The sequence below is a fragment of the Hylaeus anthracinus genome, unplaced genomic scaffold (assembly GCF_026225885.1).
Source record: "Hylaeus anthracinus isolate JK02 unplaced genomic scaffold, UHH_iyHylAnth1.0_haploid 11997, whole genome shotgun sequence".
In the NCBI taxonomy this organism is placed as follows: Eukaryota; Metazoa; Arthropoda; class Insecta; order Hymenoptera; family Colletidae; genus Hylaeus; species Hylaeus anthracinus.
Genome location: NW_026534344.1, coordinates 13,343,916 through 13,371,217, shown reverse-complemented (window position 1 = coordinate 13,371,217; position 27,302 = coordinate 13,343,916). Strand labels below are relative to the sequence as shown.

Below are 27,302 nucleotides of genomic sequence, written 5' to 3'. Positions count from 1 at the left end.
GGAGGTTCGTTAACAATTAAAACTGGATGAATGTTTCATACACTATACTTGTAGCGCGATGTGATAAAATTCAACGCCGCTTTAGATTTATATTTTTTTATACACAATTTTTTATACTTTTTCTATACAAGTAACGTTTACTGCGATGATCGTTCTGCAACCTAAATACTCGTCGAAGTGACTGAATGCCAGTCAATTTTTATGTAACTCGTTCCACGAAACGCAGATGTTAATCGACACAGCTTTCATATTATCGTTTAAGGCTTTCACGTATTTTTATAAACTGACGCTGCGAGGCTGTTTCGCAACGCCGTATTTATTATTATAACGCCGAAGACCCTAACAACGAGTTTTCTATCGAATAAAAAAAGAAAATAGTTCTACAATTGTTTCATTCGTACCTCGTGACATGATTTCTATTTCAAGCCTCGAGGATACTACACAAATTTCTTCGTTCGTGAAAAGAATGAACCAATTTCTTCGCTCGTGAAAAATCCTTTATGTCGTATAAAATATTTAACAAACGATAAACGGTCCATAAAAGTAAATGTGTACAATTAAAATAGAAAAAACAGAAAAGTCAATCGTACCAAAGATAAAGGGCAGGTTTCGGTTTATTTTTTGGTCGTGGTATCATGAGACGCGAGTGGGACAGATACCGGGTGCACAGCCAAGAAAATGGAAGGCTTCAGTAGAACAGTAGAACCGAGGCGGAGTCCTCGATGCGAAAGTCCACGCCTTGTTCCATCATCTTGTGGTCGTAATGGTAATTAATGTCGTTCAATACGGCACGGTTGCGAGCGTTAACGTTCCGTGGATTCACGTGGATCGTTCGAAAACCTGTTATGAATATTTTAGAATTCAGCAATATACTTATTATTGGACATCCTATTAGATTCATTATTGGACTTCCACCTGTGCTTTCAAATTGAACCTTTAAATAGCGCGTTGATAAACAAATTTTACTTTTACACTTTTGTTTTTAACATAAAAATTCTGGCAATTTTAAGTATAAATCATATTGCTGTTTCTGTAATGTTTGAAATATTAGTCATACTGTTCTTTTATTTATAATCATCGTATCTAGAATTGCATGCTTCAGAGTATTTCTCTAATCTCCACTAAATCCAAGAAAGTACAATGATAAGTTTTTTTCGAGGAAAGTTATTTATGACACATATCAACAGTAGCCCATTTACACATTTAATCGTGACTTTAGATGTCTATTTTTATCTATGGGGTAATATGTTTCACTGCATATCGCAGTGAAATTGTGATTATTATTTTTCACAAGTATTTACGAGTCGATTTACGTTGTCGCGAGGGCAAGTGTTATTCTACTTACGAGTTTTGCTCTCGGCTTGGAGCTGACAGATGTCTCGCAATGTGTCGAGACTCCTTATTATGCCATCGTACTGTAATCTTGTTAAGTGTTTGCAACGCACGAGCATGGCGATGAGTAAATCGTCGAGCAGTTCACGATTGTTTCTCAGTTGAAGCATCACTTCCGCTACGGTGACGAATACGCATACGTTAGTAATTCGTAGTCGTGTTAAGTGTTCAGGAAACGTTTGTTCCAAGCAAATTAGGTATCAAAAATAGAACCCCGATTATCCGAACTACTAGGGTGTCCTAGACAGTAGTGCAGGTTTTGCACGGTCAGATGATAAGTCATATTGCAATGCTACACAGCCAGCTTTACTTCTTATCTTTAACACGTTCACAGAACTATATGATTGCAACTACTTGAGAAATATTTCTGTATTCGAATATTCAAAGTGATTCAAACATTTGAATATTAGAATATTGCTTGAATATTAACAATTGCATTTAACATGAGCTATCACTTGATATAGTAAGGTTTTGAAATGCTTAATATTTTCTAGGACATTTCAATAATTGGCGATCGGAATGAATTATCTTCCAATAGTCGAACAATTGCGTTGTCACAGAGAGAAGAATTATTTATTAGAGAATGCATTACCGCGGAAGCAAAACGAACAATTTTAGACGGAACTTTGGCAATTTCCACTATTCCACGTTCTCATTTCCCAATCTTTCTCATTTATCATTTGACAGACAGTTACTAACCGGTTAACTGTCGCCCCGATTTAAATCGAGGGGACATAGTTGCCAGGTGAGCGAGTAAAACTGTGCTTATCGTTAGCGATTTAAATAATAAAAAGTAAAAAGAAACGAGAGAATATAATGTCGAGTAACTACAAACAAAAATTCAACAGAAAAATGGTATCATCTAGAGTCGTTATTTTACAACCTTTAAATATGTTTAGGATTTTATTCTACATTCACAGCTTATATAATTCTGTTTACTCCAAAGTTGACTCGAGCCGTACAAGTGCAGACGTCAATAATAAAAATGCTTTGCCTAAGACTGGTATTTAATTAGCTGATATTTTCATAATTACTCCGATATTATCGGATAGCGTGGAATTCTGCCATGGTGCAGCGGTAAACACGCTGTAAAGCGCAGCACGCAGATTGCGTCGAACGATTCGAGATGGCAAACAGGATGAGCAACATTAGCAGGAATTCATTTATACCTAGCGTATCGGTGTAATGGGCGATAAGAAGTCCGACGGTGCTTCTGAAATTACGAGATCTGCTTTGGTCCCACACGTGTCCGCTGAACATTTGAAATCTTGCCAGTGGCACGCTGGGCAACAGCAAGTAGCACATATCTTCGTAATGGGAGATGTTAACTGGAAATTAAACTCTTGAACAGCTAATGCAGTATAAGAATGAATTCGATAGACTTTAGTAACTTTACTGTAGGAGATATTCAAATAGAATACTTAATTACAGGTCTTTGGAAGTATAAATGAGCAAGATTTTTATTTAGCCACTAATTTTGACTAACGAGTAAAAAATAAACAGTGTGTGATCTGTTATCTGTTCGATAAAAATTGCAATCTAAATTATCAAATGAAAGGAAATTTCAACATTAAATGAATGAAGGATATCTGTTCGAATAAACGTGATAAGTGAATCATAAATGGTCCTATAATAAAAATATATCGATCATTTTTACTGTGTATTATATTTTACCTATCGTGTACGAGACCGTGAGCTCAGGGCAAACGATGGCTAAATTGTGCCAAGCAGTGTCCGCGATGGTATGCTGCCTAGAATCAGAGTCTCGAACGGATATGTGCAACGTTTTCAACATCTTCGGGGCCGCGTTCGCTAAAGCGTTGAGGGTCTGATCCGACAGGGCCGGATAATCGAGTCTGAGCACGGTCAACGCGCGAAACCGACAGAGTAAACGCAGATATCTGTAAATAGATTAAATTTGTCAACGCTTCATCCAGTTAATACATACACATAGTAAAATAGTGATCGTTTCGAGAAAAACAGAGAGTATTTATTTAAAAAGTCGAGGAAAGAATAAAGATTCGTTTCACGCCAGGAAAACCTTCGGTGGAAGCTGTGAAATGAACCCGTTGCCTTGTAATGGTGAATCAGACTTATGGCGTGGATCACGGTCCAAATGATACGAACACGACTCGCATTAATGACGTACAACAGCATCCTGTTTTCTTGTCAATGTCAGCCTCTGCATATAATTACGTCCACGGTACGTGGATATAATTTAGCGAATTCTCATCTTACGAACAATTAACTTCTTTCGAGTTCCTCGGAAATTAAATGAAGGTTACGTAAATGTCCCAGGAAAGGCATGTACGACAGGACATATTACAGTGTATTCGAGTAATAAAAATTGTCAATGGACTTTATTATTGACTAATAAAAGCACCGTGGCAAATTGAGTACGTATTTAATTCAGTCTGAGTCTTCAAATATAATAAAAGCAGAAAGAGATCAAATCAGTACAATACAAAGCAAAAATAAAAATGTTGACTTAATTCCTGTTGTATCAAATGTCTATATACTGTGTACTACATACAGTGTACGTTATTTTATCAAAGAAAAATGCATGTTTTAATTATTCATGAACGCCACTAAACACGTTTATACTATAAATGTACATTTAGAACTGTGATACCGCTATTCTTTGCATACCTTTGTAATGAAATATGGCATATCAACACAAGGCTAAACACATACCTACGGTATGAATCGATAATTGAACGACCAGTGACTGTAATCCTCACGAATACGATGTGTGTCACACGAGCATTTGAATAGTTATCTATGACGCGCGCAATCATTAAAAACCAGTCGCAAGGCAACAGGTAAATGTAAATTACTTGTGGTACCTCGAATTACTATGAGGAGCTTGCCATTCTCGGAACGCACCGCGGAGATCCAAGTATGCCAAATGTTCGCTACAACCTCTAGAAGCGCTTGCAAGAAGCCGCAACACGTCGCTCACGCCGAGATTCGCGTTCAGCAAACTCAACGTTTCTAAGTTGTGCTGACAGCTGCGCAAACGTATCGATTATGCGGACGATAATTAAGTAAGAAGTCGAGGCATTTAAATAACATCGTAGAAGGGTCGCATAAGGGATTCTTATGGATTCCTCTGCACGATGCCTTTTAGGAAAATTATACTTGACGACAGCATGCGCCAAGAAGAAATGCTTTGAACGAAAATTGGTTGCTTTGGAAATATCTGAGAACTGTTTACTTCGTTAAAATATCGTATTAGACCTGATTCTTTAAATTATATCAGTAGTCTGCAGATTTCTCGTTCGAGGGTGACTTAAATGCAAGTAGGTATGAGAATATAAAAGAAGAGAATATGAAAAGCAATCAGACTAACTGAAGAGTTACGTTCCATTAACTCAGGAAATTAGGCGGACAATTGCGACAGTCAGTGACCTTAAAACATCTTGACTCGTGCGTCGCGGAATCTGTCTTGAGAGTGGAGAAAGTATGATATCGCGTTATTAAGCAAAACCGGGAATTTAGGGAATTTATTTCAATTTTTGTTTACGACATTTCTTCCTCTCTCCACAAAATGGAATCAATCAGACGATCTGTATGATGACTATTGCTTTATTAGCATGTGTATTAGGTTTTAAACCAGAGGTCGACAAACTTTTTCTGTGAAAAGACCAACAATAAAAATATCTCTACTCGCGTATCAAATTACTTTAATATCAAAATTACTAAAAAATATATTCTCATACAGATACATAATATCAAACACTCGAGAACTATACTATTGATATTCTCAACGGGTATTTCGCGATCCTGGCGTGAAATTCATTAAATAATCATCCTTCCTCGCGAGCTATACAATAATAGACCACGAGCTACAATTTGCCGACCCCTGCCTTAACTCCATTTCGGAAGATACCTACAGGTTGCTAGGTATCAGACTTATCTTATCGACTCGACTTGGCTTCGCGTATCGATTACAGAAGATATTATTACATTGACGAAACGATATCTTGAACTGATTAATTCGCATTTGCGTTGTACCTCAACTCTTTCATAAATGTATGCAGTTAATTACCCTAAGAAGTTTGCAAGAGCATACAACAGCTTGCCTCTGTTCCCCCATTTGCAGCTGAAGATCCAGTCGGTGAGTATCAGCTTCCTTAATTGAACATTCATGGCTCGCACGACCATAAGAAAATCGGCACCAGCTTCAGCTTGAATGTTACGAGTAATTCTCGCTTCCCTTGGCAAAATATACGGCCGCGACCAGGCGAGTTCCAGGCTGCGCATATGCTGGCCATACTTTGCCTAGACAAATCGATCGGGGTCTGCTTAAACACGATTGAAAATTAACGAATACGAAAAGGTATGATAAGGATTGATAAGGAGTTCTACTTAAAATTAAGGAAATTCGAAGTGTGTGACAGATTTATCTTGAGTCATCATTGAATCATGTTTTGTCTTGCAAAAAAGAAAATAGTTCTTGGGTATTTACATATCCACGAATTAACGCTTTGGCTGAATATCTAAAGATACTAGATATCCCCATAAGGAAACATCTGTAAAATTGACACAGCAAACTTTGCTGGAAGTATTTCTATCGCGTTTAAATTAAATACTGGGTGATGAATTTTCTGATTTTAAAACGTTGAACGTTTCGTATTTTGCGAATGATTGCGTACTGCTAGTTCTCCCGCCAATGGGAAGTCACCCCGCAGATCACGATCGATGAGGACTGTTACGGAACGCCAAAGAACCGGCGACGAGAGTGCACGGTTCCATGGCTGACAAACTTGTGCAACGTTGGCACGATCCTCACGACCAAGATGACCGAATATCTGCGTCAATATCAGCTCCGGTAGCTGATCCCACATCTCCCAGTTTCAGCTTGGCCCGTCTTCATCTCTACCTGGCTGAGACAGCTGTCACAACCTCGGTCAGGTTCTCTTCAGTTCTCTTGTCAGTCGCCTCGATATCGAGTCGATCGTCATCGAAAGAAGATACGCAGTTGTTCGAATTCAGGGACAATCGATGCCATGAATTTGCATTTGATTGAATCTTCAATTCGAATACTATCGATAGACGCCCGTTTCTACTTCGATTAGTTGAGGGACTGGTATTAAAGACACATTTTCCAACAGAGTGCAAAAATATTTCATTCATTGCTAAGTTGAATAATACATGAATCAATTGTATCAGAGTTTATTTATTTTCACTACCAATCCACTCGCTCCAAATTAAAATACGCAGCCATTCTATCGAGACACTATTCTCTCAAACAGAATTGCATAATGTAGCAACGCGTGCATCTACCTTGCGTTGCCAGGAATAGATCAAAATTCACAATTTTCAACGGGAAATTTACGTAATGAATAACGAGCTATTGTTATCACGTTCGACGAAGGCGTAAACGGAAAAACGCCAAGTTTACGCAACGCGATTTCAAAAGTAAATTGTAGTATAATCGTAATCATTATTGAATAAATAGTTTACGATTTTGGCGGCATAAATAAGTTTTCTCGTTTAATTGGTTCGACGGTTGCGGCAAAGTTAGTCGCGCGAGTCTCTCGTAGATGGCGCCGCCAGCGTCTTGAAGTTGCGCGGACTCGATTTACAGTCAGTACACGGAGTGCATTCGGTGCACGTGCACTGGTGGGTACGTGGGAATGAGAGTGCAGTATAATTTGTAACGGCGCAATGTCAAGGACTAAGCTGACCACGGATTCTAGCCACTGCCGTCGCCAAACAGCGATATTCTATACCTCTTGAAAACAAATACTTGGTCGAGCAAAATTACATAATCGTTCGATCTTGGTCTTTGACCCTGAATCTAACCTGTCCACGTGCTAGTTCCCTACGTAGATCGTACACGGGCGAGGTGTAATCGCGACTAACATTTCGTTGACGGAACTAGATAATTTGTATCGTTGCCAATTCGCTGTAGAATATTACATACATCGATGAGAAGTTGCTCATCGTCGTTGTCAAGACGAAAGAATGAGGGAAGAGGCGGACAAAGTGCTGGACGAAGAACAGTGGAAACACGAAGCCCAAGCTGTCATCAATGACGTGAAGCAACATGTTATCGACATAAAAGTATCGGAGAAATTGCGAAGCACCAATCAGCGCATCTACTTGAATCTAATCACGTTGGAGGGCTTGAAGTTTTGCATAGAATTGTCGGCCGCCGGATTTTCTATCGTTGGTAATCAACACGACGATAGATCCAACACGGGCAACGTACATTTCGAGACGCCCTACTGTTTATTGGACTCCATCAGTCCTGAATATAAAAATTCCTTTGGGAATTCGCTCCTCGATAAGCTTAAAAAATTGAGTGACGAACAGTGAGCAAATTTAATGGAGATTCTTGCTACCTATCAACGATACTATCAATTCCTCGTTATCGCGAGGCTCGATATTATTTAGACGATCATCGTCAAATATATGTAAATGGTAAAGAAGGTTTGCACTTGGTCGTTTGCATGCGTGCCTTGCAAAACTAAACATTGGGAATGCAAATAAATCGTGAATAGTGGTCAAATGCGTTCACTCTCTGCGTAGTGTTCGTCTAATCCGAACTTAATCGAGGATGCCCGAATGTCTAGTAATTTGCAAGGCCAGGATCGTATCTAATACCTAGTAACAAGTGTTCTAACGTTCCCGTATGGTTTTTGACGTAAATCGATGAATGTTGCCAAGAGAGTTGACCAGACAGAACTTTAAGGGCACACAATCTCGTATTAAATATGACGTACCACATTGTTAATAAATAAAGCAAGTAACAGCCGCATAAGCTGTAATACCACTTTCAAGTATTGATATGAAGTTGTATTGCGGTGTTTAGACAATATTTCCTTTTAACTTTGAAGAATATACATATGTTTTAAATATTCACATTTGGCAAAGTCACAGCTACAGAGAAAATTTAATTTTTCGCGTTACTATTGGAATTATTTTATTTACAGTTGTATACTGTTATATACATTTAGGTTTGACATGTTTAAATAAACCCAAGATATCTCGGAAAAGACAATTGAGAAAGAGCGAGAGAGCTTGTTTGAAGAATTCTGTACAGTTGTTAAAATTTATACAATGATGGTTTACAATTAAAAATCACCAATTAAGAACCCGTAAGATACGGTAGTGCGTTATCGACAAATCATACGCTCCTAGTAAATATCCCTAGGAATCGGAAGATCAGTCGGTGGTGTTGTTATATCGGTTGTGTTAACCCCCTCCTCTGCGTTCGTTGCTCTATGCCCCGTTTGGCGTATTCCACTGTCGAGTTGTGAAGTAACGAAGCGGTATCGGCTGAATGTGTCGCATTGTGTGCGCATTTCGTGGTGTTTCTGAATGAGTTTACCATCGATCAAGTGTTTGGGAACGACACAGTGGATTTTATTTATTAACATTGCAGTGGATAGTGCGACGATGTGGAACAGTGAGCAATGACACGCCCGTGAAAAACGATAACGACGGCGATCCTTTGACGAGAAACGACAGAGAGAACGTATTAAAGCAAAGGATACTCTTTGTGTATTCGTGTGACATTACGCCGAACGAAACATGCTTCAACCCCGTGCTACGTGTATATGGCGGTAAAAAGGGTAAGTCACAAATATTTCTCTAAAACGGGCGTCAAACTGGCGCCTAATTTTTGACAGATCGTTTGTTTTTATCCGACGGCCGTACCCTATTTCACAATATATCGGTGTGAAAGGGGTGGGACAATCGCCTGCTATATATCTTTTGAACCTACACATAATCGCGAGTGATGTACATGCATAAACGAGTCACGATAGTAACGTAATATCACAGGTTGTTGAATATCGTCAGTCCTCGCCCAGATATACAAACATGTGTTATTTTAAATTTCCTCGTTCCTGGTATCTTTCTACCGCGATACGTGATTTCTCGATGAAATTTCGGGATACGAAACAGTGAATTTTCAAGAAATTTTTACGTTCCGCGTATTCTATAATGTTGTTATTTACGTTAGAATTACTTAGTTTACATGACAACCGTAATATGGTTGAATATATATGTCAGTCGTTTTAAAAGATTCGTGACAACATTTTGTTGTGTGTTTCGTATTTTTATTTACCAGTGAAATTTTGTCTAATAAAATGGGTAGCATTTTGAAAGAGCACAAAACAAGTTACAAATGTTTATTTATTCTGTATTGTATCGCATTTGATTTATAGAAAATAAATAAGAAATTTAGTATTAAATTTAGTTGTATGTGTTTGTTGATATTATGTATTTTTTTAATGTGTTTTCGATTATTATAAATTTCGATGTATCATGTATTACATTTAATTATTATTTGAAACTTTCGTTAATTACAAATAGGTGAAGTTTTTACTATTCTACGTTACTTGTACTTTTTGCCGCGTAATATATTGGTCATAGTCCAGAAGCAATGCCGATAGTATAATTATGATGATAAGAGTGATTCATCAGTTAAAGGATTAGGTTAAAGGTGATAGAATGTGAAAGAATTGTCTCACAATCTTTCTCAGAAGTTCTTTGATTAGGAGAGCATGTTTTTTAAGTGAATTATTTATTTATAATTTCGCTCGAAAAAATGAACTGTTAACATTATTTTTGATAATTTGGACTGTTAATTACATTTACAATGTCGCATATTATTGCTTCTGCGATTATATTAATAAGTCAATAAATACTTTCATTAAAATTATTAATTACTTTGTAATTATACCATTAAAGTAAATATATACTTTGACTCCAAAATGTAATGATAATGTACTGTTTAACCCAAATATCCTATATGTATACTATTTCTGGACAAGTACAATCCATATATGCATACACAAAGTTTAGATTAGATAATATCACTCTCACAGAAAACTGTAACTTAAAGTAGATACATGGAAGACAAAGAGATGATATACAGTTGTATTACAATTGATCACTTTTGCTACTTGAATATAGGCTTGTTATCTTTTTATTGGTTCACAATGATAACAGATAAAATTACTACATGAATTCATTATAGCTTTACATTACATTGATGTACAAATTGTTTTATTGATAAAGACTATGTATTCATTTCAAGCAGTTAAATTTGATATAAAAGAACATGTATGTTTCATTTTAATAATATTGAATAAAGAATGTCTTTTTGGGTGTGATAACACATTGTAAAATATAGACATACCATGTACGTGATAACGATATCATGTAAGTTGACAATATAACACATGCTCTGGAGGAAGTTAAAAGTGAAATACTTGTGTGCAATATGAATTGAGTGATTCATATGAAACTGTTTTTCGATTGTTATTGTCTCAATTTTTAAAATAAACGAGTTCATAGATTTAGCAGAAATATGGTAACAACAAAGTAGTTAGATGACAAATTTTGCAGAAAAAGGGAATGGCTAATTTGATGGTAACCGCTTCAAGTAAGAATAATTCACGCAGTACATCACCCAATAGAGGAAATTCATTGACTACCACTCAACAAATACCAGCTAGTTTGGAACGTACACCAAAAACACGTAATGCTTCACTGTAAGACCTGGTTTATTTTAGATACCTCATTTTAACATACGTGTCTACATAGATTAAGATTAAAAGTCTTTATTTTTTTATAGTATTTTACATGAAACTGAAAAGTTCAGAAGCTTGTGCTTTGGTACCATGTACCTAATGATACAATATACACTCATTTCAGTCTTACAAATATGAAAATTAAGTTGCTAAACAAAAAAAAGTTAAGCTAAAGCTATAAAGTAAATAAAAGGAGAAGAGTACAAAATTAAATTTGACTTCGCAGTTCCCAAACAGGGGAGGGTAGTACAGGCAGTGGAAGTAGTGGTGGTGGAGGCATTGTCAGCATGAAAGGTAGTAGACAAAAATCACCAGGAACTGTGATTCGAGTAGGTGATGCCATGGATGAACCAAATACCAATTTAATCACTGCCGAACCAGACGAGTTTGTGCCAAATATTCACCCACCAACTGATGATGAAGGAGTATGTAACTTAGTTATGTAAAAATATCTTTAGTTTTGAATGTTTCAAAGTCATTTCATGTAGTATAACAAAGAAGCATATCACATCATGTAATCAAATCTGTTCCCTGTAATATTTTATTCCTATTAATAAATCTTCTAAACTAAAGCACTAAGCAGTTGTTTCTTATTGAACTTTTTACTCACTCAGTACTAATCATGGTTTTTTTTCAAAATTTACATAGTTATCTATATACACGTCAAGAACATACATTTTCATAAATAAATTATTATGCATTATATATTCATTCATTCATTCATTCATCCATCCATTGAAGGAATACGTTGACCAAAGGCCTGTTGAGAATAATGATACTTACTTTTGCTATCTTTCAACAAAATTGTTATACATGGGAAGGTATTGAAATAATTGTTTGCTAACTCAACATTATTCTTTGATATATTTATCACGATAGCAAATATAATTGTGCTCCCTTATGTAAAGTTGCTTATGTAATATGATGTTATTGTGTATCCAGTGACAATCACACTGTATCGCAAGGTCATAAACCATAACTGTATAATCAAAGTTCATAAATGTAGTAGTTACTTGCATAATGTTCTAAATGGCATTGTAAATGAGTATCTCAATCTTTAAGTATTCAAAGCCCAATCATGAACTAAGTATTGTTTATTATTACACGGACAAAAAATGTGTGTTGTTATACATATATCCTACAATAATATTTAATTTATTTGTAGGAACAATATCATGCAACACAATCGTTCCTATCAAATGGCTCCTCTGAATTAATAACCGACGATGTCGACACAAGTTCTGCTCGTGTTTGTCAAGCTATTGAACACATTCAAAGTAAAATTGCTAAAACACGAGAACTTATAAAAATAGAACAAACAACACGAGATGGTAATTCACCGAAGTTAATAACTCATTAACATAGCATTTTTGAGTTATGATTACATGTAGAAACAACTATTTCATTTCAGAAAACGTTAACGAATATTTAAAGTTAGCTGCTAATGCAGATAAGCAGCAGCTTACTAGAATCAAGGCAGTATTTGAGAAGAAAAATCAAAAATCAGCGCACAGTATTTCTCAACTCCAAAAAAAATTGGAAAGTTATACAAAAAAGTTAAAACATTACGAATTAAATGGTGCGCCTACGAGTCACAGACAACCTCGAGAAGTGCTTCGTGATATGGGACAAGGGCTTAAGTAAGTATAATTTTTTGTTCTCGATAATATGTACAGTTTCTTAATTGAATTAGTATAGTGGTAAAGAAAAAAAAATATACTTACGAGTCCACACGTATGTAATACGCTAATATAAGTAGAGTAGAAGTTGTATATATGTAGTTTAAGGTAATTATAGTTTAAGGCTAATTAATAGTACTACATATTTTGTAAATGATTAATTCAGTACGAATGTATGTTTTTTTGTTCATTCCTTCTTCAATTCATCTTTTATTCTTCTAAGTGTAGAGAATGATATTTTCATCTAATTTAAGACTCACTTCCAGAAACGTGGGTGGCAATATAAGGGATGGAATCACTGGTTTTTCAGGGTGAGTGTTCGCGTAAAAATAGATTTCGAAATAATATACTCAACACTTTCCTTGAGTTACATTCATCTTTGTTGTTCTATTTTAAAGAAATGTTATTGCACAAAAATAAACGTATCCATTGAAGTAGTGATGTAAACAATGTAAAAATATTTGTGTATCTTGTAGACGCTTATATTGACATTATAAATTTGAGTCTAATAGTAGACTAGTATTGAAGTGTTATAATAGTAATTTAGAAATTATATAAATTGATCCGATTTAAAAATAAATTTTTATCAAAATGATCCTTTTAATCACTTTTATATTTCTTAAATATTTCAGAAGTGTAATGTCCAAACCAAGGGAATTTGCACACTTAATAAAGAACAAATTTGGTAGTGCTGATAATATAAATACTTTATCACGTAAGTAATTTTTATTATTAATTGTTTTATTTATTTAACATGGTATTGTTTGAAACAAGTTTATATATGAAATGTCAATTAAAATGTTGTGTTTAAAAAGCACTCTCACCAGTACATGTTGCTTTCTGCTAATAAACTTTAATCTGGCAAGCAATAGTACACATATTTATTTATTTACAAAATATATATGTGTGTAAATACACTAAAAGATATTTTAATTTTATGTTAATCTATACTGTGTCTATAATTGAAGGATAAATATCATTTAATGTTTTGTGCTGCCATGGCAGTTGAGAGTAGTAAGTAACATTTTGTCTTAATCTTTTTGCTACATTGTACTGTACTCTTCAATATTCTATAATATATTTCTTCCCTCACATTCCTTGTACACACCCTACTCTATAATTTATGCACCATGCGTGTTTTTACTTTTCCGTAAATTAAGCGTCTAAATTACTTATATTGTTTTTTTTTTTTTTTTTTTTTTGTTACAACAAAATAATTTCGTCCGTATACACGTTTAATTTATAAAACAATGTTCATATCAGAATGTTATGTTTACTTATTATAAGCTTTGAATCTGTGTTACCGGACCGTATTATTTACTAACTTTGCTTTGTACTCTTTAGCGGCTTTCATAATTCAAACACTTGCTTTCTTTTATATTAGTTATCCAATACATCTGCCAAACGCAGTTTTCGATCGAGAATATAATGTCTTTAAAAAATAGTGACTGTAAATTAAGAGAAACTCAATGATAGTTGTACACACAAAAAACGTTGTTTTTTTTTTTTTTTTTTTTTTTTAAATTATAATTAATCACAAAATTTACCATAACACATTAGTCGCATACGATGTCTACATTAGTCAACAGAAACATCTCAGTATGAAGACCTAAATAAACAAATTAGTTGTTAAAAAAGGCGAATAATTTGGTATTGGATAACATTCTAATTTGCGGCGTCTGTGTCTCTGCAGATGGCTCGACTTTTTATGTAAACGATACACCGCGTGCAGGTAATGGAGATAACGCTAGTGTTGAAGATGAAAAGACACATCACGGATCAGCCACACTTCCCGGTGGATGTAGTTTAGGGTCTACCCATAGTGCAGCAGGAATGAAATTTCCGTCTGAAGAAGGCTCGGAGTGTTCTAGTGTTACAAGTGAAAGTGGACCTGGTAGTAGACGACAAGGACATACGTGTCACAGTAACAATGCGCTTAGCCTGAAATCTATTTACTCGGAATTAAAAGAACACAGGGAAAATCAAGATCGGATGAGAGAAAAATTAGAAAGCTTAAAGGTTCGTTCTGTTTTGTAGAGTCCTTTGGTCGATGTTCTTAAATTGTTGCAGTATTGATAGATTTACATACTCTGTTATTGAACGATTGTAGACTTTGCAACAAGAGGTGACATTTCTTTCCCATGCTTTGCAAGAGGAACGCTTTAGAAGCGAACGTTTGGAAGAACAAATTAACGATCTAACCGAACTGCACCAAAACGAAGTAGAAAATTTGAAACAAGCCATAACGGATATGGAAGAAAAAGTACGATACCAAAGCGAAGATCGCTTAAGAGACATACATGAAATGTTGGAGAGTTACCAAACGAAAATTTCTACAATGGAACACCAGCAACAACAACACCAACAATATGTCACTTTGGAAGGTTTAGATAATAGCAATGCGAGAGCATTGGTTGTAAAACTCATAAATGTATTATTAACAGTGTTGCAAGTTATTCTACTTCTTGTTGCGACGGGTGCTGGTATAATGATGCCTTTCCTTAGGACCAGGTATAGTACTTATTTTAACTACCTTTTCCTTTTCAGTCAAATTAGAGGATATATCATTGAAGCGAGTAATATTATCGTAACCACAACGATTTTACAGAACGACTATATTTTCTTTCTTATAATGACAATCACTATACAATAATAAATTAACTTTTCTATACATTTGTATGAAATCATATCCACTTATTTTTCTGTTCTCATGTACATCCTCATTTATAATCGTGTACATTGTTATCAGATTTTTATTTTAAGCAGTCATTGTTTTATTTTGTTAAGACTGTATGCGTATACATTGTTTTTCACATTCAAAACAAATATTGTAATGAATGTAGTCCGGATAAGCATAGTTTATTTCAAATAAACATTTCGAGTCTTAGTTTGGACCCTCTTCACTATACAAGATACGATTGTTTATACATAATAATGTACAAATAATCAAACTGTATTTTGTACACCGAAGAGGGTCCAAACTAACAATCGAAATTTTTACTTCAAGTAGACTCTGCTTGTTTGGATTTAATTTATTATAATATTTGTTTCATTTTGTTTTCGCATCTGTTGCAGCTGTACTAAGCCTCATTGTTTCATGTGCAGGGTGCGCATACTAACGACTATGTTTGTTGTAATGGGCATAGTGTTCGTGCTCAAACAATGGCCTGAGGTACACGACGTTGGCAGTCGCCTCATGCGCCATCTTAAACAGACGCTTAAGTAGCATCGTAAGTAACTTACTATCGTTCTTAAATTTATAAAATATAAACGTGAAATCATTTCTAAGGTATATAATATTATGTCATGTCGTTGATGTCTGCTAACGATCCGATTTGAATTTGAATTCTAATTAGCCTTCAATTTTATTTTGAAGTACTGTAAATAAATTAGATATATTTTAGGGTGGTATACTTAAATTTACTACACCCTGTGATGAAGAAAAGTTGTACACAATGATCAACATTTTGGATCCGTTTATCAGTGCTGTAGTTTTAGAGCAATAATAGTAGGTATATGCGCAAATGACTTTATTTAATTCGATTACATTCACCATCAATTTATTCAGTAAAATCAGGTCTATTTGATACTGTTAACAGAACAACAATATTCGAAACATACTTTGTCATGCAAAAATGTTTCATTTATAAGAACAGGTTTTCTAGAGATGATAAATTTGAAAGTATTTCTTACCCTGTATGCAATTGTTGTCAATTTTATTTCAATATTTTTATTATTATCTGAGTCCTTTTGTCTACAAACAAAAATATCCGCATTTGATATGATTAATTGGATGCGAGTAATATAAAAGTAATTATAAATTGTAAAAAAATAAAATGGCTGCTATAAAACGTGAACAGAGCAGTAATTATACCGCTGTACGCTGATATTGCTTGATTACATACGGCACGTTGTTAGAAGAATTTACTCTGATAAAATGATGTCGTGTGGCGATTGCGTTAACTTTTACATGAGTCATTGATTAACGTGGAATTAGAAGAAATTATTGAAAAGAAGAAAATACTGATTCAAAAGTAGGAGAGAAAATGTTCTATCACCAGTGTCTGTGGGTGGTCTAGCCACCATTTTCAAAATTAAAGTTAACGTGTTTGATATTTCAGTGAAATCGTGTAATTTACAAAATATACAATTCTAAATCACGTGTTTATAATTAAAATCGTCCAATTGTTAAACAGTAATGTAAATTAAGGAACCAGAAGAGCACTTATATCGCTGTAGGTACTCCTCCTTTCCGAGTGTATGAAGTAGCGTAACCTATTCTTTAGCATTGATAATAAGACCGAGTAACTTCATAAATCGTAGAAATTACAAACTTCTCATTATCTTTATGTATAATTCACAAATTAATTTTCCACCATGAGGACTTAAAAAGTGGTACTGTTTGAATATAAACGAATGTGTATACAAAATCTAATATCAAAAGAGGACCAAGACACTCCCTTCCTCTAACTCTCCTGTAACACAATAAAAAAAAATTCTTGTTTTGGAATAAATAATATTCAGACATGCTTTTTAGTCTCATGAGTGCTTCAAGCCACCACAGACACAAGTATGCATACATATTATAATGACTACAAAGAAATGAACCATGACAGATATAGAAATGAGAGAAAGACTGATGATGGACTACATCGCTGTTACAATTGTGAATAATTTAATATTTGTGGCAATTTTATGTTGCTAATCACTCAGAAATGTTAAAACGATAGAACAATGAAAAAAAAAAAATGTAAAACAACATCAGTTGCAAAATTATACAATTATATAGAAGAAATAATGATTCTTAATTTAATATAGGTGCTCAAATATGTGAGTGTTAAAATATTTTGCACTACGCAATTTTTGTATTGTATTGTTGCTATTTAGTAGCGAAATATGATTTATTTTATCGAATAAGTTCCCTAGCTTTTGAATTAGCTTTATTGCAAATACAGTATCAGTAAATATGTTTCACAATTGAATATTATTTCACGGATATGTGACGAGCGAAACAAGAAAAAAATACTTTCCCGATAACCATTGGTTCCTTTTTTATCGTTAAGTATATGAAATCCTCTTTTTGTTTTACAAATAAATAATTTATAATTTATATTAAGTTCGTGTATTTAGATTTTCTGTTATTTGTATATGTTGGACTATAGAATGTTATCACTTCACGGATCCATGAAAAGAACGAATAATCGTTTTTAATTGATTAACAAACACTGTAAATAAAATAAAATGTATACGTAGCATATTTCATTTCTTGTGTTCATAAATACATTATCAGATTTCTAATTCTTTTATTTGACACTGTAATGTTATTTTAAAGCAGTGCTCTATTTTTTTTATTCTCGCGTATTATCTATTATTATTATTATTATTATTATTATTATTATTATTAAGATTTATTAAAAACACTGGCTTTTATGCTAGTCTGTCTTTGTCTGTGTATAATGCACGTGCTGCCAAAACCTCTTGTCATAAAAATATTTACGAACTGATGTCGGAGAGTATATTGATTATTACTTTATCTCATTTTATCCCGAATTGAAGACGGAAATTTGATGGTGTATTTATAATTTTACTAAGCGAATTCATATCTTCTCTGACCGCGTGTATTTTTTTATTTGATCAAATCGTCTTTCGTTATTATTATTTTATGGAGATTTGTTTAGTTACGTACATTAGCAATTACGAGAATCCTTCCTTTCTAGCAATCCTTTTGCGTTCCTAAGTAGTTGAATTTTACGTCTATGAATTTAAACACGCCGCTGTGACTATGCTAAGTTTATATGTAAACATAGAAAGTTAAAAATCAGTTTTGGGATCAATATAATCACGAACATTTTTAAATAGCTGTACTCTTTTTACCAAATGTAACATCGGCAAAGAAGAAAATATCTGCAACAGTGTTCGTACGACATTTGAATAAACACAGACTCGCTGATGATATATTGATTCTATTGAAATAATATTATGTTGTTTGAATCAAATCTCGACTAAAATGTATGTTTGCTTATTATTGTGTAAGTGACAACTAGACAAAATATATAGGGTGTTCAGTGATGATCGTGTATGTATATATTTAATGGTTTTAATATTGTAAACTGTGTTTATTTCCATTTTTCACCGATTGTTACCCACTCTCAATTGTCAATATTTATCTGTACGATGAACAATAAAATTCTATTTACATATACAAGCTAAGGGTTAAAAACAAAGTACAAGAGTTGCACATCCGATTGCCTGCTTGTAGTTTGTATCAAATAAGTGACACACCCTATATGTATTGTGTAGTTTTAGATCGTGGTGCTTTGTAAGATACATATGTAATCCAATATTAGAGAATTTATTAACACCATCGATCACCGAGTTAGTGAGGGCCCCTATACCTGCACGCTTACAGTAATGTTTACACATATAATAGCAAAGTTTGGGCGTATCAGAATAAAAGTGATTTTAAAAGGAAAATTAAAAAAAAAAAAGAAAGAAAAGTTACAAATATTTATATCGAGAGGTTAAACACATGTCAAACAACGATGGACGTATTTTGTATCTTACATTATTACATTTTTCTATAAGTTTTTCTTTTTATCGCGGCCGTTTACAATTTTATATGTATTTTGTATTTACCAAATTTGATGGGGTAACGCATGACGAATGCTTAAATAATTTTCAACAAATTAACGTATATCGTGAAATTCAGTGTAGCCGTTAACTCACTATCCTTGTAATTTTTAGGGGCCCCCTAATTTATAGTATAGACGGAAAAGTAACGAAGTAAATATATCGTCATCAATGCCTTGCATAGGTAGTTAATGTCAAATTATAGATTAAATATTTGTTGTCAATTGTAGGACGATGTAGGGCAATACAAACAGCGATTATAATGGAAATTGTTATCACGCTAGACACATACACATTATGAAACACACTGTGTGTACATATGTAATAGCTGCGTAACAGGTCAGTGTAATAATGTAGTTAAAGACAAGAATAAGTTTATGTCCATTTTTTAAAATACCGACGTACGCGCGTAATGCCTGTATTATGTTATTACTGCAAAAAGACAATTTCAAGCCAACTACCGATATAGCAGCTCTTGTCATTAATATTATTATTTAATACAGTTTCGAAATAAAAAGAATTTTTAATAAGATCGATGATTCTTTCCGCTAATTTGGATTTTCCTTATTGCTAACTAAATTAATGAAATCTTTTGTGCAAGTTACTTGATTATCTTCAACTTTCTTTTGACTGAAGTATCAATAAATAAACGAATATTAATGATGTGTATAGGTATATAAAACTTAAAAATAACTGTGAAGGTGACTGTAAAGTTTTTATATTTTTTATCGAGAAGATTTGTCAATAATAATATTACAATCATCACAAATTTACAAATAATGTAATCGATTTATTATTATATATCACATTTTCTACTTTGTATAGTGCTGAAAGCTGTTTTATTTGAAAGAGAATAGCTGAGATGCCACAGAAATATACGTCGTGTTAAAGGCGATCATATATATAATTCTAATTTTCTGTAAAATTTATAAAATTATGTCATTAACGAGATATAATCACTATTCTATCTATAGCATTTCCTTGCAATAAAAGTAGCTATCAGCCTTTGATTTATTAAATAATATGTTGATATTTTACTAGCACTGATAAGAAAATATTTCACTTTCCTTATGATAATCATATTTTGTATTGTAGATAGTAAAAGCTGCATCTTCTAATTTTCGAGTAGTGTTCATAACAATTTTTAATGCACATAGAATATGAAGTGTAAATTTTCATATGTTTATGTAATAAAACGAAAAATTTCATTTTGTTTAACATACTTAAATATGTTTCTGAACAAGATTCATATTGTTTTATGAACGATACCATATGGCATTTCTTCAAAAGAAATTATAAATTAATTTATTTCGTTTTCATTTAATAACTTTCGATAATATTATCAAATGATTCGAATTTTTTTTTTCAATAAAAAACATGTTGTTTGATCATTAAGTTAAAAAAAACTTATACTTACTACTTGAATTATACATATCTTCAAACATATGTTACAAATATTACTAAGTATTATTATGCGTAATTAGGAAAACTGAATATAAATTGAAAAACTATTTCCTGTAATGTAATATGTAGACTGATAAACTTATAATATGGTTATCAATTTGATAACTTATTTTTAAGTTGACTTTATATATTTTGTGGCTTAATTAACAGCAATTGTTCATCTTTAAAGTATCCTTTTAGAATAATACATATCGTAAATAGAAAAAGTATATAACCTAAAGGAAACAACATACTACGACAAAATATTCATACCGACATAAAAATGGAGAAAATGTAAATGATTGCGTAAATTAATTTTTTTTTTCTTTTCTAAATGTACAGGGTGGCTTTAGGAAACATACATTTACCCCTTGCAAAGAATTCTCGAAAATATATTCTTTGTATACAGCTTTAACACATATGCTACAGTAAAGGAATACATCATGGTGACTAATGCCGCTTCTTATAAAATGCAGACTCAATGTTTTATTTTCTATCATCCATCGTCTGTATTATTTCAATGTTTTTTAATCTGCGGTAATTTGGATTCCTTCTTGAGAATCTCGAAGCACAATCTCCGCTGGTAAAACATTTTTCGTTTCTTTCGGACGAGGAACAACTGGTGGTTCCTCTTTTTTTACAGTCGGTGTAGTAGTATGATGTTTCTTTTTGTGACACATCATAGTTGATCTCGATACAAATGTTTTGCCACACGCATCGCATTCGTACGGTCGCTCTCCTGTATGCAGCCTTTTATGTATGGCCATAGGAGTAAATTGTGTGAACGTTTTACCACAAATATCGCATCTGTAAGGTCGTTCACCCGTGTGTAATCTTCTGTGACATCTCAACGCGGCCCTTCTGGCGAACACTTTACCACACATATCGCATTTAAAACTTTTCTCCCCAGTGTGCATCGTCGAATGAATTTTCAGATCGACGCGTGTTAAGAATCCTTTACCACAAACTTCGCATAAATACGGTTTCTCGCCAGTGTGAATGCGTAGGTGCGTATTAAGATAACTTTTGCTAACAAACATTTTATTGCATACCACGCACGGATATTGACGATTATCCATGCCTGAATGTATCTTTTGATGACTTTTACAGAGTCCTTTAGTTATGAAACCTCTACCACAAATTTCACAAACATACGGTTTAACACCAAGATGTCGGTTTTGATGATCTAATAAAGATTGTTTCGTTTTGAAGTGCTGTCCGCAAGTATTACACGGAAATGGTTTTAAATCTGAATGTACTCTTTGGTGGAGAACAAGGTAGCTTTTAGACTGGAAACCTTTACCGCACGTGGAACAATTGTAATCGAATTGTCCGGTATGCGTCGCCGTGTGTTGAGCGAGCCCTATTTTACTGCGAAATGCTTTTTCGCAAGTGACACATTGAAAAGGTTTTTCACCAGTATGTTTTCGCATATGTTCTTGCAATTTATAATTTGTCCTATATTGTTTTCCACAATGAGTGCAAACTTTTGGTGTCCATTTTTGTCTTACCGTTGTTTGTTTCTTTTGTTCTTCAACGTTCGTCTCGTTTTGCAAAGGCGTTAATTCTGATTCTGTGACTTCCTTTTCTTTATTCATCATTTTATTTTTATGTACATCGCACCGTTCTTTATGTACATTTAACGCGTCTACGCTCGTATAATACAAACCACAAGAACAACAACAGAAGTATTGTTCAAAATGTGCTATCATATTATTTGACCCTAACGTCGCTTCGTTACAAAATGGACATACATACCAATGGGACCCTGTTTCGTCAATTGTAGGATTATTTAACGTCGATTCCAACAGTGCATGTTTTGCTCTTTTTGTGTATTCAACTAATATTTCGGTACTTTCGGTTGCGACTTGGCTCGTTGACGCCAAATTATTTGTTTGGGAAGGAGGTACGTGCGTCGGGGTTTCATTCTCACCAACATGTGTTTCTTCTATATCACTACTCTCATGTGGTACCTGTAGATTGAAATTGTTTACAATAAATATCAGTTACTTATTAATGCGAGTTTTTCCAAGCATTTAATTTTAGTTCATTCTAATTCAAATACTTACATTATTTTCAAGTACATTTGTTTGGTCTTCTGTAGCTAATCTCTCCTGCAATCTACGATATCCCTGTTTTATTGGTCCTGTGTCATACTTCATACTGTCACAATAATGTACTATTTGTTCTCGACTTTGATCTTCAGGACTTATGGAAGTAACATAATTTATTCCTAACTGACCTAAATGCTCGCTTACTGTTAAATTTCCAACTACAGTCATATCACCCTCCAGATGCACAGCTATTTGATGATTGGAAACCTGTAATGCAGAAGAATAAAAATATTCTAAGGTAATGTTTGTAAAGTAATAGACACTAATGGTTAAAATCCAGCAAGTCCTCGAGTTATGCAGCTGTGTCCTCACTTATATTCTCATGTTATTTGATTTATACAGAAAACTTTAGAACAATTTAACCATGTACATTGAGGACTTACTGTATTGTATTTAAGAAATGATCTCAATATATAAAGTACAATTTATTCCAGCAAGTATATTCAAGCCAAAAAGTAGGTTTATCAGTTCATTTACTTCTCGTATATGTTCGTTGACCATTCTGACAGTATCGCCACTTAAACAGTCGATACCTGTAACCTCGATACCAGCATCTTGTTGTCCTATTTCTTCTTGTGTAACAACCTGTTCACCACCAGCCAAATCCATTTCATCCATAACTTGCATTGTATGTATAGTAGCTTCTGTCGTATCTTGAGAATCAACATGATTCTGTACATCATCAATATTATTCTGTATTCTATCTATGTTTCTTTGAATTCTGTTCATCTCTTCCACTTCCTCTAAATCATGCTTTGATATTCGTACAACTTGGTCTTTAGCAATTTCCTTCAACATTTCCATAAACATTCCTTCTGTATGCAAGCATTTCTCACGAAACTCAAACAATTGATCCAATTTGTAAGCACATTCTTCGCACACTACCTTGGGCAGTTGATCATTCATGGATACCTGAAAACAATTAACGAATTAATCAAACAAATATTTCTTTTTTCTTTAAGTATAGTATAAACTGGCATCACAATCTTTGAAGGGCTCGTATAAACCGTTTGTATAGTTAAAATCAACATACACGCTGACCATTGTTACAAAATCGTGAAACCTTGCACCAATTTTCATCCTCTATTTATAGTTAAATTAAAAAGAGGGGGTGAAGATAGAGCTCTGAAAGATTGCTATGAAATCGGACTTCTAACTTTACGCACGATTTTACCTGCAGTGGCAAGCACGCGGCTATTTTCTTGTCAATGTTGCGCATCTGATCGCCGGCTTCGAAGATCGGTAATCCCATTAGAATACCCGTTTTGGTAGCGCATAAACGACATAAATAATCAAATTCCTCGACGACGGCCATATCAACAGAACAGAGAGGTTCGTCTTGTCGCCAGACCAAACGAACCCAAGATCGGATCGAAATGCTTTTACTTTAAAACCAACGGGAAAGATATTTCGCGTGATTCGACGAACTCGTGACAGGCATTACGGACATTCCCTAATTCGGTATCCCGTAAATCTTTAGTTTAAAATTCTTCTACTTTATAGATATGCATTATACGAAGGTATTTGTCAAGTGAGTCTGCGTTCACACCATCAGTGAGCCTCTTTGGCCTCTTACAATCAGTCGTGGGGGGAAACAGCTCGCGCTGCTCTCTTTTCATCCAAAAAGAATCTGTTTTGTAGGTGGCGCACTGAGCCTTCTTTCCATTGATCAACAAGATATCGAAGATCGACGAATTCTCCAAATAGTATTTTTGAAAGATGCGAATGTATTATTATACAATAACACAAAAATATATGAAGACCTAACTGTTTAATACTACAAGTTTCACTTAAATAACAGTTCGCGTATCGTAGTTTCCGAAAAATAAATTCATATCTGTTAATTCGCTGTTTGATAAATTCATGATTAATGAGAGATAAGAATAAATGCATGCAATTTAAGGTACGACAATGTTTGAATACATATACTTATTTAAATAAATGAATATAAATATCTTACTGTGTACAAATGTTTTCCTATCCAATTTCTAACAAAAATGGCGTCGACTAAGCGGGAGTATCGGCAAAAGCGGAAATTCATAGAAAAACAAAGTGATTCCGAAGAAGATAAAGAAAGTAAGTAGATTACAAGCATTTCTTATAAATTGATTTATTATTCACATACTAGTATTCATTATAAATTGAATACAACGATAGAAATTCATTGTTTACATCTCTGTATTTTAAGGTTAACTAGCTTTCGCCCTTTTACAGTTATTAGAGTTCAATTTATTATCGTTCAACATAGTATTATACATCATACGTGCACTAGTAAAGTTCATTTTAAATTGAGCAATTATATGGATTGTTAAATATTTAGTTTAGATGCAGTTCAAAAGTTCTAACCTAAAATAAGGTTAAGTATAGTTCAGGTATCTTGTTAATTTACAGGGAGTGCTAAATTTTCCAAAACAAATACAGAAGCACCACGACTGTGTCCTTACTTGGACACGATAAACCGACAATTTTTGGACTTTGATTTTGAAAAATTATGTTCAGTATCATTGTCGAGGATTAATGTGTATGCATGTTTAGTATGTGGAAAGTATTTCCAAGGTAGAGGTACCAATACTCATGCATACACTCACAGTGTGGCAGAAAGTCATCATGTATTTCTTAATCTACATACTTTAAAATTTTATTGTTTACCCGACAATTATGAAATAATTGGTGAGCCAATATTATCACTTTGTCATTGATTCTATGTTAAACTCCACTAGTATCTGATGATTAAAAATTTTATTTAGATTCATCATTAGATGACATAAAATATGTTCTAAATCCAACTTTTGATAAGACACAAATTACTCTATTGGATAAAAGTGATAAACTATCGAGAGCTATAGATGGTTCACTATACTCTCCTGGTATTGTGGGGATGAATAATATTAAAGCAAATGATTACTGCAATGTTATTTTACAGGTGATTTATCTTTTATAGTTGCACTTGTTAGGTTGTTGAAGAAATAAATTAAAAATTGAATTATTTCAGGCACTTTCACATGTAACACCTTTAAGGGACTTCTTTTTAAGAGAATCTAATTATTCTCATGTAAAAAGGCCGCCTGGTGATTCTTCTTATCTTTTAGTACAGAGATTTGGAGAATTAATGAGAAAATTGTGGAATCCTCGTAATTTTAAAGCACATGTTAGTCCTCATGAAATGTTACAAGCTGTTGTCTTATGGAGTAAAAAAAGATTCCAATTTACAGAGCAGGGTATATAATCATTATATTGAAACAACAATTGTAATTATTACAACAGGTTCTACATTTCAATGTAAAATTTATAGGTGATCCAATTGACTTTCTTTCGTGGTTTATGAATGCTCTTCATTTAGCGTTAAATGGTACGAAAAAACGTGATTCTAGTATAGTGTACAAAACATTTTTGGGTCATATGCGCATATACACACGAAAGATACCGCCGCTCGAATTAGACGAAAGCCAAAGAAGCGAATTACTTCATACAGTAGAATATGGTCAAACTGTAACAGAAAGTCCATTTTTATATTTAACGTGCGATCTTCCTCCGCCCCCTCTCTTCAAAGATCAATTTACCGAAAATATAATTCCTCAAGTAAGTTCGAAATAATGTTGTGTATTATAAGTATGCATAACGACATGTAATTTTCTCCATTTTTGTAGGTCAATTTATATACACTATTAAATAAATTCAATGCTGTAACTGAAAAAGAATATAAAACGTACAAGGAGAATTTTATGAAAAGATTTGAAATTACGGAACTCCCGCCATATCTTATACTTTATATAAAAGTAAGAATAGATCGTTTTGTAATAGAATATAAAGTTGTTCGATTTATTGAGTTTAATTTCCTTTACAGAGATTTACAAAGAATACATTCTTTGTAGAAAAGAATCCTACTATAGTTAATTTCCCAGTTAAGTAAGTCTTTGTATCATTGTCTTTTATATTTCCAGAATAATACCAAGTTTCGATTTAAATCTATAAATTGTTTCCAGAAATGTTGATTTTGGAGACATTTTAACACCTGAAGTGAAACTTAGGCATCCTTATACAACATACGATTTAGTTGCAAATATAGTTCACGATGGTGAGCCTGGTCAAGGAACATATAGGGTTCATATTTTACACAGAGCAACTGGTCAGTGGTATGAATTACAAGATCTTCATGTGACCCAAATTCTGCCGCAAATGATAACATTAACTGAAGCATATATACAAGTATGTATTTACATGTTCAAATTTTTGCACTTGAATAAATATTCTTTACACGTAATTGTTTTTCGCAGATTTATGAACTGAAGAAAGATATACAAACGAAAAATGGTGAAAATAAAAATAAGAAGACAATATGATAATTATAATTTTATAAATAAAATATTTCAATTTTTCACTTTCCTCTTTTATTTATTCCTAGTTTAATGTTTGGGTTAACGATTTGTCTAAAATTTTTTTTTTGTAATGAGATTTTTGTCAGTTATACCACTAAATTTAAATTATGATCT

The 27,302-nt window shown here is 33.5% G+C and overlaps 5 protein-coding genes across 15 annotated transcripts; 3 read left to right on the top strand and 2 right to left on the bottom strand.

Annotated features, from left to right (window-relative positions):
• Window positions 1-484: 484 nt before the first annotated feature.
• LOC128889216 (F-box only protein 39-like) lies at window positions 485-6,313 on the bottom strand. 2 transcript variants are annotated; one of them, XM_054146663.1, is made up of 7 exons: window positions 6,051-6,313; window positions 5,444-5,676; window positions 4,239-4,403; window positions 3,067-3,293; window positions 2,562-2,720; window positions 1,346-1,510; window positions 485-840 (listed from the first exon to the last, which is right to left on the bottom strand). In XM_054146663.1, the coding sequence occupies exons 1-7, from the start codon at window positions 6,240-6,242 to the stop codon at window positions 689-691; spliced, it is 1,293 nt and encodes a 430-aa protein (XP_054002638.1). In that variant the 5' UTR covers window positions 6,243-6,313; the 3' UTR covers window positions 485-688. The 2 variants fall into 2 exon arrangements, with proteins under 2 accessions (XP_054002638.1, XP_054002639.1); XM_054146664.1 differs by lacking the exon at window positions 4,239-4,403 and having other exon boundaries at window positions 6,051-6,308.
• A 450-nt stretch (window positions 6,314-6,763) lies between these two features.
• LOC128889242 (GSK3-beta interaction protein) lies at window positions 6,764-8,978 on the top strand. The gene is made up of 2 exons (XM_054146698.1): window positions 6,764-7,824; window positions 8,789-8,978. Exon 1 carries the CDS (start codon window positions 7,366-7,368, stop codon window positions 7,717-7,719), a length of 354 nt encoding a protein of 117 aa, XP_054002673.1. The 5' UTR covers window positions 6,764-7,365; the 3' UTR covers window positions 7,720-7,824; window positions 8,789-8,978.
• Window positions 8,841-17,882, top strand: LOC128889208 (transmembrane and coiled-coil domains protein 1). 9 transcript variants are annotated; one of them, XM_054146646.1, is made up of 11 exons: window positions 8,841-8,978; window positions 10,762-10,907; window positions 11,173-11,371; window positions 12,112-12,277; window positions 12,358-12,586; window positions 12,892-12,936; window positions 13,258-13,340; window positions 14,358-14,644; window positions 14,736-15,136; window positions 15,701-15,855; window positions 16,030-17,882. In XM_054146646.1, the coding sequence occupies exons 1-10, from the start codon at window positions 8,964-8,966 to the stop codon at window positions 15,849-15,851; spliced, it is 1,722 nt and encodes a 573-aa protein (XP_054002621.1). In that variant the 5' UTR covers window positions 8,841-8,963; the 3' UTR covers window positions 15,852-15,855; window positions 16,030-17,882. The 9 variants fall into 9 exon arrangements, with proteins under 9 accessions (XP_054002621.1, XP_054002625.1, XP_054002617.1 ...); XM_054146650.1 differs by having other exon boundaries at window positions 14,319-14,644; window positions 15,731-15,855; XM_054146642.1 differs by having other exon boundaries at window positions 14,319-14,644.
• Window positions 17,883-19,965: 2,083 nt separating this feature from the next.
• Window positions 19,966-24,381, bottom strand: LOC128889204 (zinc finger protein 260-like). 2 transcript variants are annotated; one of them, XM_054146635.1, is made up of 4 exons: window positions 23,987-24,381; window positions 23,290-23,724; window positions 22,768-23,019; window positions 19,966-22,671 (listed from the first exon to the last, which is right to left on the bottom strand). In XM_054146635.1, exons 1-4 carry the CDS (start codon window positions 24,125-24,127, stop codon window positions 21,226-21,228), a joined length of 2,274 nt encoding a protein of 757 aa, XP_054002610.1. In that variant the 5' UTR covers window positions 24,128-24,381; the 3' UTR covers window positions 19,966-21,225. The 2 variants fall into 2 exon arrangements, with proteins under 2 accessions (XP_054002610.1, XP_054002611.1); XM_054146636.1 differs by having other exon boundaries at window positions 23,979-24,116.
• Window positions 24,382-24,533: 152 nt separating this feature from the next.
• Window positions 24,534-27,190, top strand: LOC128889212 (U4/U6.U5 tri-snRNP-associated protein 2). The gene is made up of 9 exons (XM_054146658.1): window positions 24,534-24,888; window positions 25,204-25,482; window positions 25,560-25,735; window positions 25,805-26,030; window positions 26,105-26,391; window positions 26,460-26,588; window positions 26,657-26,718; window positions 26,796-27,018; window positions 27,087-27,190. Exons 1-9 carry the CDS (start codon window positions 24,810-24,812, stop codon window positions 27,150-27,152), a joined length of 1,527 nt encoding a protein of 508 aa, XP_054002633.1. The 5' UTR covers window positions 24,534-24,809; the 3' UTR covers window positions 27,153-27,190.
• The last annotated feature ends 112 nt before the right edge of the window (window positions 27,191-27,302 follow it).